Raw genomic sequence first — 15,825 nt, 5'->3', positions numbered from 1 at the left:
ACTAAGGGACTGACGTCACAGGGAACACAAACCAGCCATTGGCACTCATTGTGAAGGGTCCTTCTCCCCTGAGTACAAGAGAACATCTTGTGGTGTTTCTCACCATTTAACTAGGGAGGCAAGAAATCAACAACTGTCTCAGGAAATGTCCCTGCTTTTCACTTTCTGAACAGCAGTCTGTAAATACTGAAATTACTAACAGTTGCCTAATCCACATTGTAAATGTTGTTCATATAGAAAGAGTATGAGAACAGGGAGGGCCAAGGTGTCCTCTTGTACTCAGGTGAAAAGGACTCTTCACAGTTGACCGTTCTCCCATTGAGGCAGAGGACATTTTGTGGGACGTTCCTAAGCAGTGTCCCCAAGTAGGCAGGTTGTTATTTATCCTTCTGAATATGCTGTAAATCCCTTTAGCCAAAACCTCGGCTGAACTATAACGGTTGATTTTGTAATGTCTAACAAAAGTGGAAATTGACAACCAGGTGGCCACTGTACAAATTTCTTCAACTGGAGCGTTTTTAACTACTGCTGCATTAGCAGCAGTGCTCCTGACTGAATGTGAAGTCATGTCTGCTGGACGGCTTAATCCCTGGACCTTATACACCTCTGCAAAGCAGTCTTTTAGGCCTCTGCTAACTGTGGGAGCAAGTATTCTGGTCCTTTTGTGGGGGGGTGGGGGGGGGTGACACTGATACTAACAGTGCATCTGTTTTCCTAAACATTTTGGTTCTAATCATAAATGCCTTTACTGCTTGCCTAATGTGCAGGGCATGCCATATCTGTTCCCTGGGATGTTGGGGGCTGGGACAGAAGGAGGGTAAGTTTACCTCTTCTTGTCTATGAAATTTGGTATTCACATTGGGTCAAAAAGAGGGTTTTGTCCTAAGCACTAAATTATCTTTATGAAAAACACAAAGTGAACAGTCCACTGATAGAGCACTGTGCTCTGAAACCCTCCTGGGGGAGGTAACTGCCACTACAAAATAGTATTTGAGAAATGTCAGATGGGCTCAAAAGGTGGGTTGGTCAGGTTTCTTAAGACTGTATTGAGACTTCACGTAGGGAATCTATGAATTCTGGGCTTGTCCTTGCACAGAGCTTCTTTTAAAAATCTCAATATATGGGATGACTAGACGGCAGCCACCCTTTTAGGCTGGGAACCACAGTGGCAATGGCAGCTACCTGCCTTCTTAATGTAGATGCCCTTAAATCCTCATGGATTCCTGGAGGAAATCCAAGCGTGAACACTGAGGGAGAAGACAGTCAGGAGATTTTTGTTCACACCACTTGACAAAGTTTACAAGTAAAGTTGTATATTTTTTGATGTGGAGTTCTTTCTGAACACTAGAATTGTGTTGGTGATGTCCTTACTGTACTAGAGAATTCCGTAAAGGGAATCCCTTTCAATCTTTCTGTACTTAAAGGCAAATATTATCCAGAAAATGCATTACAAACCAGCTTCATCAGCAAGCAGTTGTTGACTTTTGAATTGTAACTGTCAATCTTCTGTTTCAGCTCTTGGATGGTGGGAGGTCTGGGTTTTTCTTCTTCCGCTATTTTCGTTGCATTCTGGAACACAAAATGGAAAGCCACACTTGACACACTTCCATTACCCATCAGCTCATGCTTCCTTTGGAGTAACATTGGCCTTCCGTAAATCTTGCTCACACTGGCCCTTACCCATTTCATTTTTTACTCAGGACACATTTTGTATACCCACATTCTGTATACCCACAGGCATATGTTTTGGTTGTGTTTTCCTGCATGGCAGGGGTTGAACTTGATGGTCCTTGTGGTCTTTTCCAACTCTATAATTCTATGATTCAGAGGTGCTTGTACAAGGTTTTCTTTTTCCTGAATTTAACAACAAAATTATACAAATAGCATCAAGTTTACTCTTATCAAATGTACGCTTCTCTGTCATCCTATACCTCTGTTAGCTATACTATCAGGAGCTTATCCACTTGCTAGTCCACCAGTGTAATAGAGGCCATCAGGTAGCAACAATGTCCTCCTGCTCTCTACGTATGACAAGCAGGTCAGTCCGTATGCAAAACAAATAAATAAATGGATACAAATCTGACTTCAAAAATCATAATATTCAGAAACCAGATGGAAACCATTTCAATTTACCAGGATACAGGATTCCTCCGCGTCACTGTCTTTCAACTAAATAATGTCAAAGGGAACTCTAGCATGAAACACCTTAATAGGGATTTATGCAAAGGTTTCACACTATTTCTTCTTCATTCCCTGAACTGGACCCCAATGTACATGGAACAAAATTGAAGTGATATGGTCTCTACAATCTATTCCAGTAATTATTCTGGCCACAGAATTTTGCACCAGTTGTAGTTTCCGGACAGTCTTCAAGGACAGTCCTATGCAGAGTGAACTGTAGACTCTACTGCAAATTTTACCAGTAGACCAGGACATGCACCACTTTTTTCTTTTCTTTTTGCCCAGGACTGGTTTCAGTGGTGGTGGCTCTTAGCTACCACCATCTCCTACATTCTACCAGCAGTAGTCCTGGGTCCAGCAGTCCCCACAGGCTACAAAGCTGCTCCTTTAGGGGGACTGCAATCCAGAACAGGAAATACCTATTTCCTAGCTCAATCCTTCATTCTACCAGTAGCATGTTTCAATAGAATTAAGTTTTAGCTTGTTAGACCCGTCATCCATTTCAAAGCTGCCTTCAGGCACAAGACAGTTTCCACGGCTTCTCTGGGATCCACTGGAACCATGAGATGAAGCTGAATATCAATTGCATATTGGTGACAACCCAGCCCAAGAGCCCCATCCAAAGGGAGGCCTGAATCCGTGAAGCCTCTGTGGGAGCAGCAGGGCTGTGGTGCTGTGGCCAGCAACCTGGCCCTGTGGATAAGGCTGCCCATCTCCAGATGATCTCTCCCAGCGGCTTCCTGGGGGACAAGATGGAACCTCGTGGAACCCTTAGTACAGAAGACCAAGCAGCATTCCCCCAGCACCACCATCTCAACCCTACTAAGCAGACTGAAACCACTGAAGAATGGTGCCTCCCAGTCCTAACCCCGAAAGATGTTCCAGAAGGATACCATGATGGTTTCAAAAGCCTCCGATGTCCAGGAGAATTAACAGGGTTGCATTCCACCCATCCATCTCCCAGCACAGGTCTTCCACCAGGGTGCCCAAGACTGTTGCTGTCCCATAACTAGGTCTGAAGCCAGATTACCAGACTTAGTATAACTATTATGAATGGTCCTGGTTAAGCTTGAATTCTAAGTGATCCTTAACAGTACGGCTTTCATTTAATTGCCCTGCTGTTCGCCTGCTTGTTTTTTCAATCACATAAAATCACAGCATATCGGGGATAAACTCTGAAGCTCTGAAAAAGGGGCTTTAGTCCACAAAAGCTAATACTGGAATAAAATTTGATTAGTCTTTACAGTGCCACAAGACTATTGTATATCTTTTTTAAAAAATTCTTTTAAAAAAAGAACACGAAAGGGAAAAAACACTGAGTAGTCAGTTATGACCATACAGTGGCTTTTATGATTCCAAGCAAGAGATATTTCCATGTTCCAGACTGCTCTAGAATCTTGGCAATTTCTGGTCAAACAGAAGAAAAGAAAAAGAAAACATTAACTTCTTGTTATTTTGTTGAAGTCACTGTTTTTTAAAAAAAGAAAAATATTTGTTCATCCACGGCTCTCCTTCAGGAATAAGCAGTTCTGTCTTTACTACACCTCCTCAACTGTCATTCTGCATTTTTCATTTCAGCACAGTGGTCTAGAATTGCCTTCTGTGCCTCCTAGCTCTAAACAGCTGCTGAAGACATGGGAGCATGATCAAGGCAGAATGGTGTAGGGGAAGAGAGATGCAACTTAGGTTTAAATCGACTTTCTGCCATCAGGCTCAGTGTACAAGCCTGGACCAGCTGCTGTTTCAGGAACTAACCTACTCTGTAGGGTTGTTGTTAGGAAAATATAGGAGAATATGCACCACCATGAACTCCATGGAGGAATGGCAGGAGAAAAATATTACATATATAAAGTATATTTTTCCAAAGCAGATAGAAAAGAACCCTGCCCCCCTGAATAATATTCAATATCTTTGTTTCCCTCAATGGGAACAGCAGGTCCAGCCTACCAGTACCATTGTATGAGACAACCCTGTCTTTCAGTTCACCAGAAAATTTGTTGTTTATGAAACGAACATACTGTATGTAGAATTATTTATGCCTAATAAAGGTTTACTGTACTGTACTGTTCACCAGAAATAATCCTAGATTTGTTCTGGAAAATACACCAGAACCAACCTGAAGCAGGTTGAGGGGCGCAAGAGATCACAATGGAGAAACAGGCAATAAGGGATTTATTCAGGAGCAACTTTAGAAAGGAGGAAAGGAGACTTAAAACTAATAAGAGTCTAAGTAAACAATAATAATGTACTTCCTCTCCAAAATGTATTCCTTTTTTAATCGAAATAAATCCTCTTATTTTAAGAAGCATTAATTTATTCTGCCAGGACTCTTCTGAACAGTTGTAGATAATGATTTGTAGTACAACATTCTCATTTCCTTAAGCAGATGGCAGTCTATAGGTACCTTACACAAACCTTGGCACTTGAGGCTCTGAGTTGTTTGCTGTGACCACACTGCCTTCTCTGATGCATGAGACACTGCTGTCTGAGAAATCAGTTATGGGCACACATTTGCTGTTATGATTCCATGACAGACAAAGAGACACAGGCTCTTGGACAAAGATTCTTGGACTCCCTTCACCCCATCCAAATCTACTTTTTATGAATGTAAATCACATAATCTTCCAAAATCCACAGGCCAATGTGACCAGAGACCTCGAATTTGGGTCCCTTATTGAATTCCTTTTGACAGCCCTGATCTTACTCTTTCAATACACGCACCAAGATACTTCACATAACAAACAAACAATATACCGGTAGTATTGTGTTGGGTTTTAAACAGAACTGCCCCAACCAACAATTTAAAAAAATACAAAATGCAATTAATCTGTGTACAGGATTCCCAACCCACCATTTCGCATCAGTCCCCCAAAGAATTTGATCTATTCATTGCATGAATTGGAAATGACTGTGTAAGAAACACAGGGAGACACTGGCTATTCACTATATTTTAATTTTCTTTTTAAAAAGGACAAATAAGAACATAGCATAGATTCTTATGAGGGCTTTTTTAGAATGGTAATCTATTAATTACTGTTCAAATGCAATCGAACACACTGACAATCAAGGCCGATTACAGACCAGAGCATCTCCAGGACTCCAAAGACAAACATAATTGGAGGTTCAGAGAATTCAGCAAAGAAGAAATAAACAACTTTGGATTCACCTGTCATAGCCACAGGAATATCGAGGTAGCTCATTAAATGTACAATGGGCTGATTGTCACAGATGTGTCCTGCACCAAATGCTCCAAATGATTAGATGTAATGACAGGTGCCCAATAGTCAAGCTATTAAAGCATTTGATTTTTTCATCATCTTGGGAATAATGTCAGTCCTAAGAACAAGAGAACAGCTCTTCCTCCAGTACTTGAGTGTACTGAAATGAATACAGTCACACTGAGTTATGCAGTCTAGGCAAAGAGGAAGAGATTGGTGTTTGTTTCTTTCAGCTTCTGAGACCTCAAAGGATAACGTGTGACTCTTGAAGCCTCAGGCAGCTGCGAGGGGATGATGAGATATTCCCTGACTTGTCTTCCCAGAGTGAAGGCTGAGATATGCAAGACCAGAATGTCAACTTATCCCATCCCAACCAAAATATTCACAGCAACCTCCTAATCACAGACCACATACCAAATGAATTTATGTTGCCTGAATAATAACTGTTAACCTAAGCAGACATGGGCCAATGCATCAGATGCATTACCCCATGTTTACTCATCTACACTGAACCCATCACAAGTCTAATCCCTCTGCACAAAGAACCTTCAGTCTTGGTTCTTGTCCCTCAGTTTTCACCACTCTCATTCCCCTGTCAGTCATCAGCACTCTGGCATATCAATGTATTTTGCCATAGATCCCACTACTAGTCATTTGAAAAAAATATATATACAGCCCACAAAAACCCTCAGCACATGGTTTCCAAAGTAGCTCACAAAGGAAATATATGGTTAAAATCACAGTTTAAATAGCTTAAACATTAAAACTGCATAACTACAAATATACATAGATAGTAATGTTGCAGCTAATTATAAGGAAAGCATGGATTTGGTTTCTAAGAAAATCAAGTGCACATCTGGTATACAGCAAATTCTCCCCATCCTCTATTTTAAATGAAGCAAAGAACCTACAGGTCATGATGAACAAATCTCAGCTCCAATGAGTTTAAGAGCATCCCGTCTAGCTAGAAGTGGCTCTGTTCCCAAACCAAGGCTTCTGCTGATCCATTTGCAACTTGCCAAAAGGATCTGAGAAAGGAAAAAATCCAGTGAAAATGAATCTGGGGACAGTTCCCAGTGCTGTGAATGTCAAACTCCCTTCTAGCCTTGCAATGACTACTCTCTTCTGTCTTGCAAACAAACATGACATGTGCAAAAAAATCCTTCCTTCCTTCCTTCCTTCCTTCCTTCCTTCCTTCCTTCCTTCCTTCCTTCCTTCCTTCCTTCCTTCCGCCCGCCCGCCCGCCTTCAGGAATTTAATTCCAAACCCCTTTTTATTGTCTCCTAAAGTAGTGTGTTTGAGCTTTAAACCAGTTTCAAAGGAGGATTCCAGGTTAAATTGAACAAATTAAAGTTTTATTTATATAATTTCTGTAGCTTGAATGTACAAGAAATAATTTACAATAAATAAAACGATATGAGGCAGCATAAGAACATAAGAACATAAGAACAAGCCTGCTGGATCAGACCAGAGTCCATCTAGTCCAGCTCTCTGCTACTCGCAGTGGCCCGCCAGGTGCCTTTGGGAGCTCACATGCAGCATGTGAAAGCAATGGCCTTCTGCGGCTGTTGCTCCCAAGCACCTGGACTGTTAAGGCATTTGCAATCTCAGATCAAAGAGGATCAAGATTGGTAGCCATAAATCGACTTCTCCTCCATAAATCTGTCCAAGCCCCTTTTAAAGCTATCCAGGTTAGTGGCCATCACCAACTCCTGTGGCAGCATATTCCAAACACCAATCACATGTTGTGTGAAGGAGTGTTTCCTTTTATTAGTCCTAATTCTTCCCCCCAGCATTTTCAATGAATGCCCCCTGGTTCTAGTATTGTGAGAAAGAGAGAAAAAATTCTCTCTGTCAACATTTTCTACCCCATGCATAATTTTATAGACTTCGATCATATCCCCCCTCAGCCGCCCCCTCTCCAAACTAAAGAGTCCCAAACGCTGCAGCCTCTCCTCATAAGGAAGGTGCTCCAGTCCCTCAATCATCCTCGTTGCCCTTCTCTGCCCTTTTTCTCTCTTCAATATCCTTTTTGAGATGTGGCGACCAAAACTGAACACAGTACTCCAAGTGCGGTCGCACCACTGCTTCATATAAGGGCATGACAATCTTTGCAGTTTTATTATCAATTCCTTTCCTAATTATCCCCAGCATAGAGTTTGCCTTTTTCACAGCTGCCATGCATTGAGTTGACATTCCCATGGAACTATCAACTAAGACGCCCAAATCCCTTTCCTGGTCTGTGACTGATAGCACTGACCCTTGTAGCGTGTATGTGAAGTTTGGATGTTTTGCCCCTATGTGCATCACTTTGCATTTTGCTACATTGAACTGCATTTGCCATTTCTTAGCCCACTCACCTAATTTATCAAGGTCCGCTTGGAGCTCTTCGCAATCCTTTGCGGTTCTCACCACACTACATAATTTGGTATCATCTGCTTCTGCTGAGGTGACTTTCACATCAACTCACTCTCTCAGTCCTTTACATCTCTGAGACCATGTTAGGATTTAACTCCATTTGTAGTATTCCAATGTTTTCTACCTATTTCTTTGGGCAATTCTACATTTCATATAACACTAGGAAGGACTCGAGTTATTTCCCTTTCACCCTCCCTCCTTTTAAAATTTGCCTCTCATTTTAAAGAAACTCACCACATTTTAAATTGTTACTAATCCTTTTAGAATCAAGCCTACCGGAAGCAAATGGCACACCCTGCATTGTCTGGGCCACCTTCCAAGCAAGGCCATCAGATTCACAGTCTATTTCTGCCTTCTTATATTTGAATACAACAGAGTACTCAGTATTGATTACCTGCTCACTCAGAAGGCGACACTAAATTAAGAGGGTAATAAAGCTATTCAAAGTAGACCAATTAAATCTAGCAAGTGCATGGACAATGTAGCCCCTGCTAAGACAAGTTTATGCCCAATGGCCATAATGGTATTAATATATTAAATGATAATAATATAGCAAACCAAGTCTAGAAGGTAGCAGATTCCTTTGGCCTACTAAACTAGATAAGAGAAGAAATCCATTCTCAACATAGACATTCTCAGTTCTTCTTAAAAAGGCTACCTTACCTGAAATCAGTTCAGATAATTGTGTCTTTAAGGAAAAGAAACTACTACCATAACAATAAACTGAGACATGAGAGATTTTGATCTGAGAGATCTTTTCCAAGGGAGGATCTGCTCCTTTGCAAAAGAATGTCCAATTCTGCTACATCTGCACACAGGTGGAAGTTATAAGGTGCCTTTTTTAGATGCAGCCACATGGGAGCCATGTTTTCTGTGATATATTCATAAACAGCAGGGGGTTGCGTGTGAATGGCATTTAGGGCCAATCAGAGAAGTAACTGAGGGCCTCAATCAGCATTCAGTTATGAGCTCCCATATGTTTCCTCTCCATACTTAGGGTAGAGTTACCAAAGTGTATTTTCCTTTCAACTCAGGATTTCCTGACTTGCAGCTGCATGTGTGCATTTATTTATTTGTTTATTTGTTTATTTTATTTAACTTATACCTCACCTTTCTCCCCAAGGGGAACTCAAAGAAGTTTACATCATTCTTCTCTCCTCTATCTTATGCTGAATTTCTGCTGAAAAGTGCAGGTGATATAGAAATGCCTATTAGATTTACATTGTCCCTTTTTTAAACCTCAGAATTCAAGGTCATAAATATGGGAGGTCTCCCATCAAGCACTGAACAGACACAGACCTGTTTAGATTGAGCAAGGTTACATCATGATGTGCTTTTCAAACAATATGTGGGATGAAAGAAAGTTCAGGTACTTGGCTTTTATATCAGGGAACAGACCAAATTAAATTATTATGTAACAAGATCGGAATGATAAATTGTAATAGAAATTCCAGCTTCACCTATTTCAATGTGGGTGTCCTTAATAAAGTGGGAGATTTAGAAACATATCTTCATGTCTGGGCAACTCAGCCCTGGCTCCAAGGAACCAAATTACTACTACCATTATCTCCAAAGCCATTACGCCAAAGAGACTTTCCAGGCCAAACTGGTGAACAGGAAATGACTTTCAAGGTGGGCAACATATGGAAGCTGCCTTACTATCATCAGTATTGTCCCAAGCCGAAGTCAGTTCATATCGCATCCTACCTCATCTGTTTAATTGGAGATGTCAGGGATGGAACATGGCATACATGGACCAGCAGTAAGCCATGCCCCTCTTCCTAAAACAAGCACACTAATGTCCTTTAACAATGGCCAGTATGTCCTGCAGAAATCTTTCTTCCATTATAAAAGAGTTATGAAGGAGTGAACCATGGGGAGGCAGAGGAAAAATATTATAATCTGGAGACTGCTTAGAAAGGAGGCGGAGCATTTCAGAGGCAGACAAACTGGTAACCGAACCTAGTGGAGAACAGTTCCTTCACTGCTCAACTTTGAGACTTTCATGAGGGACCATTCCTTGAAACTTTCACAAGAGTCAAGTAAGCAGACCAGGTGCTCAGGAGCAGCAGCAGCAGCAGAAGGCCATTGCTTTCACATCCTGCACGTGAGCTCCCAAGGGCACCTGGTGGGCCACTGCGAGTGGCAGAGTGCTGGACTAGATCGACTCAGGTCTGATCCAGCTGGCTTGTTCTTATGTTCTTAAGGTCTTGTGGTGCTGCTGGCATAATTTTTTTTCTTTCATAATTTTCAGGTAAAAAGCTTTGGGTTTGCCAGATGGGGGACAAGGAATGAGAGTGGGTAAGGTATTGTAAGAGGACAGTTTGGGAAGTATTTTGCCTATGAGGAATCCCTTGCCAAGCATGGCCATCAGACCATACCTTTTGGAGGTAATCATCCAGTCCTAAAGGGAGTAGATCTTCAAATCATGGATAAATTAAATGAAGGAGCCAGAACTTATATCCCAAAAAGTTGCAATTTTTTTAAAAAATGAAAATTCCATGTGCTGTCTTTAAAGAGGAGAAAATTCAAGTTATCATGTTAAGAAGAACTTTTTTTGAAGAATGTAAAGATTGACTATAAGTGAAAATGAATGGCCTTGAAGCATCAGTCCTCCATTTCTTCTGAAGCAAGCTCTATTCCTTTTTAGCATTTCTGAGATACTCAGTTAATAAGGCAGAAACTCTCAGAAGAAACTGCTTTTTAAAAGAAGGAATGTCTCATAATTTGAGTACAAGATCTAAAATTTCTGCTAAATGTCCAGATAGCACTGAACACCTTCTTTGGTCATTCAGTAAGTCAGGAAATTCCAGTGATAGCTATGTATTAGAGTCCAAACTATGCTTTGTATTCCAAATCATAACCACATAACAACCATAATCATAACAATCTAAATTATGGAGTTGCAGATTGAAACCATGTTCACAACATATCTACCACTGAGAAAGCAGCAGAGGCAAATGTACCACTGATGATATCAAAATATATCTTCAATCTTCCACCTTCAAACACGCTATAGGGGGAGGGGGATTGTGGATATCTGCAGCAGGTTCCTCCTCCTGCTTCCCTTTTCAGGCAGCCTAAGACTAACATTTTCCTTACGCAAATCCCAGAACAGTTTTACAGAAGAGCTCATTTCCTCTTACGAAACTAATTGCTAAGTTACATTCGCGCTACAGCATTTACAGTTAAGCACAACCTTCTCTAGAGTCAGAGCCTTGAATATATTTTTGGGAGATACAGCTTTGCTTAGTGAACTATTTTAATTAAAACTAAAGGCAAAATACACCCACTGTATCCTAACATTGAAACCAGCGACTTTTGAATCAGCTGCAGTCTATCAAAATATGACAGCTCCTTGGGACAAAGAGGGTCTTGTTCCACCTTCCTTGGGAACGCAGAGGTCAAGTCAGTGACTTTGGCTTAGAGCTCCAGCAGGTAAGGCATTCAGGTGCTCAACCAACCTGAGAGAAAATAATACTAGATAAAGAGATGCAGTGGAAATTCTTACTGTGTAATTAGATTAATTAGAAATGGTCATCATTCTCTCCCCACTTCTGAGTCCAGCTTGGAGAAAATATATTTTTCCCTTTGCAGGAATTAATCATTTTCAAATTCAGCTCTCATCACCTTCGCTCCTCACCATATAAATCAGAGATCCTTTTGGAGCATGGTAGAAATCATCATTCATGATTATCTGTTTAAATAAAATCATAAATAATACAAATGAAAAGGAAGGCAAAATACCAACCCAAATTAATATATATATATATATATATATATATATATATAGCAAGATATAGTATACACTGTTAAACCAACTGTTGCAGTTCTTATTCTCATGTAAACCATGCATCGATTTAAGAATTAATATAGCTGGACAATTTAAAGAAAGTTCAGCATATGAATTCCAAGAGACTGTGATATCTACTTGATGAATTTGTAAATCACCAGGCTACAGACATCTTTCTTCCATAAGCCAATATTGGGATCACCAGATTTGTAGAAAATATCATGGCAATAAATCGGTCCTTCTGAACTTTGTGTGGCTGGGACTAGATATAATTCAAGAGTAAGGCATGAACAAAACTGACCACTAGTAACACCTTCTGTATTATATAAAGTTCACCCTAAACTGTGCAGGAAATTCAACCTTAAGAAAGGACCTTACAGCACAGACACCAGCAAATACAGGGAAGAATCTATCATACCCATGATCAGTAAATATATGAAGCACGCAATAGTGTGCACCCCTAGTGTTTAAACATGAAACTACAACATATAGATTTTTGAAGTTACTTTCAAATTAAATGTCCTTTTGTCCTACATGGAAGATATGAATCTTATTGCAACACATGCATTTTTGTTCAATCCTGCCTATAAAAGCAACAAAACCAAAAAAATGAAATATGACTACTTTATTGCCAGAGAGGACACTGACCCATTATTAAAAGCCTGTTCTCATCCTGGAGCCCAGAACACAAAGAGTCAGCAAGCTGTAGATAATAAAGGAATGCCCCAGGATAAAGATGATATTTCTTACAAATGGGAACCACGGAAAGGGCCAGTTTTACAATCATCATTACACATGTCAACTTGGTTTTCATGGGTGAAAGACGATGAAAGCTTCAATTTCTGGAAGAGATCATGATGGTTCCAGGGCATTAGAACGTAAAATAATTCAAGAATGGACAATTATTATTGCACTGGTCCTGAGAATAAGTAGAATTGAGCAAAGAAGCACTGTATGTTTTACTACTTTGGTTCTCAATCCTTTTTATTGTAGACTTCACCAATCACATATTTTTATTGTAGACTTCACCAATCTGGGACCTACCACAATAGGGGGAAATTCCCACTTTTTAGAGAGGGATGTTTATATGTTTACAGCATTCTGTTATTATATTTATTATGATAGCCATGATATTTTTGGGAATAAATTGTATTGCTGTGGTTTTAACACATGAACAAAAATAATAGTTCTATTAGTAGGTGAAAATTGTAACACTACGATTTAGTATAAATTTTACTGCTACAGCAACTCTAAAGGACAGTGCAAAACACTGGTTAAGAAAATGCAGGTTATATGGAGCCCCCACCACCACCAAAAAAAAAGAATTAAGAAAAAAGGGGACCATGCTTATCCCCTTCTTCCCCAGATGGAAGTCTTGTTTACACACATTTTGGAAAATGTAGGTCTGCTTTGACTAATGTATTTTGGGATTCTATGCATGGTGTTTTTTACTTGCTGTAATGATTAGGAGAATGCTGTTACTCAAAATGGAGACTGGGGGAAATGGAGGAAGGGTAGAAGCACAGTGGATAATCTATGGCAGGAAGGAGTGGCAAGAAGCAATTTATCAAACATATCTGCAGGTGGGCAGGTGGAAACAGGGAACTAGAAGAAACATCGAGTGTTCTTGGCTACTACAAGCATACCAAAAGGTCTTGGATAATCCATGGCTTATAAAATTGGCAGGAGATGGAATGTTATGTTAACAGTAGACATGAATATTGATATCAAGCAAATTCTTATCAATCGTTATGAAAACTCTCTATCCTACCTAGACTAATTCTGGATTCCACCAGTGGAATAAGTACCACTAGAGAACCACTGCATATATACACTGCATATATACAGCAAACTAAAAATAAAATAAAACCAAAATTCTGCACCACAAAGCCCACCTCAGCAAGCAGATCTTTATAAAGACATTTATTCTGAATAATTTCTTCTGTTTCTTGGCACTGGGCCATGGCCATTAGAAATTCTGCCCAGCCTCTATTCCCAGGGATCGCCACAAGAAATTCAAGTTAGCTTCAGATCCTTAAGGGCACATAAAAGACCCTGCTGGATCAAATCAGTGGTCTTTCTAGACCAGCATCCTGTTTCACTCAGTAGACAATACTCTATCAAACAAAGGGGAACAACTGCAACAAAAATCAAAATAAAAAAAACAGAACTGGAGAGAAATTGTATTTATATACAGTATTGTCACTCAATATACAACCAATCATCCTGGAGGATACTGAGACCAACACTATCTGCTGATGTTTGTCTCTTAGTTCTAGGAACCAGGGCTATATTGCATTTGGATGGAGTGGTTTTCTAGTCACCATGGCTTTGGTTATCTGCCATGATTGTAAACAAATAACACCAATAAAAACAGTGAAGTTTGAATTCTCTAGAATGCTGAACCGTAGTCCTACATTTCACACTTGCATAGCACAAATATGCAGAGGTATAGCTAGGGAAAATGGAGCCCAGGGCAGATTCTGAGTTTTCTGCCCCCGCCATGGGCCTCCGTGCCCCCATGCCCCACTTACCTTAGCCAGTGGCAAGGCTGGGGGTGGGGTGAGGGGGGAAGGAGAGTGTGTCTGGAGGGCGTGCAGCACCTGTGCACATTGTGCTGCCCCCTCTGGCTTGGCCAGCCCCTCGGGCAGCAGCTGGAGCCTAGGCTGTGGGCTGGCTGGCTAACAAGGCTGGCCTGGTGGGCCATGGGCATGCTTTTCACCTGCTGCCTGAACAGCGGGCCAAGCCAGAGAGGGCGGCACAGTGTGCAGGTCCTGTCCTGCACCATGCATGCGCACACTGCACCGCCCCCTCTGGCTCAGTCTGCCCCTCAGGCAGCAGCCGGAGAGCATGCCCAAGGTTCAACAGGTTGGCCGACAGGCTGAGGCCTGCCTGGGTGGCACACACATGTCACACCCAGGCCCAGATAGGTCAGATATGTGGGGGGTGATTTTCTGCCTCCCCTTGTGACTCAACAGGGACTGCCTGGGGCATTTGTCCCCAGATTACTGCAAATATGGGAATACAGCCCTCAAACTGTGTTATTTGTCTATTTTTCATTTTCCTGAAATTAGTATTCCAACATTCTGTCACCATGAAAAAATAGTAATTGTCAGGCTTACATTCTAATGAGCAGCAAGCCTCATATGGCAGCTCTCTCCATGGCACGGAAAAATTCAGCAACTGGTAAAATATCCCCACATTCACTTTTCTAGGATAATATCATCTAGTTTTCATTGACACAAAGCAGGTGCTAATTACTGTTCATTCCACAAGCCGAAGAATCAACAGCTCATGGATAGCAAGTTGGAAGACCTGAAACTTATCTTTATAAATGTCAAATGCCAGTCAACGCCTCATAAACACTGGGACAGATTCCTATCAGAGTATTCATATTTAATTAGATACATTTTCCCATAAGAGAACCATTTAAGATAGTTCCAACAGATGAGCTCGTTATACTGGGCCATTTCAGGGCAGAAGTACACACTGTAGAGAAACAAACTCCCTCGTCACTGGTTCGTCCTGTACTGCAACATCATTGTATATTTCCCCACACCAGTTCTATACCACTGGCAGGCATAAAACAACAGTATGATGACAACATATCATGAGATGAGTCATACTCTGATACAGGAAAAGAGAAGGACTTACCATGCACATGGCATTTTTAGTTGCAACCTCACAACAAGTGTACCATGAAGTTCCACTAGCACAATGATCCTTCCTGAATATCCAAACATGCTTCAACTGCATATCATTTTTTGTGCAATACTCCCCAAACCACAATTCTACAATGGCAATACAACATTCTATTCTAGTATAAACCAAATTCACACAACAATGAAGCAAAATACTGGTGATAGGGACCTCTCTCTCCCAACCCTTTCTTGGATACATAGCCAATATACTTCTGACCTTTACAACTATTCTCAAATTCCATCCTCTTCTCAATGCTACTTTTCTCAGCCCATTGAACATATGGTAGGATCTGTACCTTTCCCAGAGTTAATACCCAAACTATCTATTTCCTGCCCATTTCACTGTCAAACGAACATATGAATCTGCCTTATACAATCAGACCCTTGGTCCATCATAGTCAGTGCCTTCTACTCAGATTGGCAGTGGCTCTCCAGGATCTTATGCAGAGGAATTTCACATCGCCTAATGCCAGATTCTTTTAAACTGGATATGCTGGATATGTGTGTGTATAAT

The 15,825-nt window shown here is 40.9% G+C and overlaps 1 protein-coding gene across 4 annotated transcripts in view; it reads right to left on the bottom strand.

The window, feature by feature from the left end:
• RASSF5 (Ras association domain family member 5) overlaps positions 1-15,825 on the bottom strand; it is a 117,722-nt gene that overhangs the window by 7,329 nt on the left and 94,568 nt on the right. For 3 of the 4 annotated variants that reach the window (XM_048496187.1, XM_048496188.1, XM_048496190.1), the window contains one exon: positions 1,456-1,569. In XM_048496187.1, the coding sequence (XP_048352144.1) occupies positions 1,456-1,569 (114 nt within the window). Of the gene's footprint in view, positions 1-1,455; positions 1,570-11,460; positions 11,515-15,825 lie in introns of all 4 variants that reach the window. The other variant, XM_048496189.1, reaches the window with a different exon arrangement.

This window comes from Sphaerodactylus townsendi, linkage group LG05, assembly GCF_021028975.2.
Source record: "Sphaerodactylus townsendi isolate TG3544 linkage group LG05, MPM_Stown_v2.3, whole genome shotgun sequence".
In the NCBI taxonomy this organism is placed as follows: Eukaryota; Metazoa; Chordata; class Lepidosauria; order Squamata; family Sphaerodactylidae; genus Sphaerodactylus; species Sphaerodactylus townsendi.
Note: the sequence above shows the minus strand (reverse complement) of the source record. Positions and strands in the feature narration are given on the sequence as shown.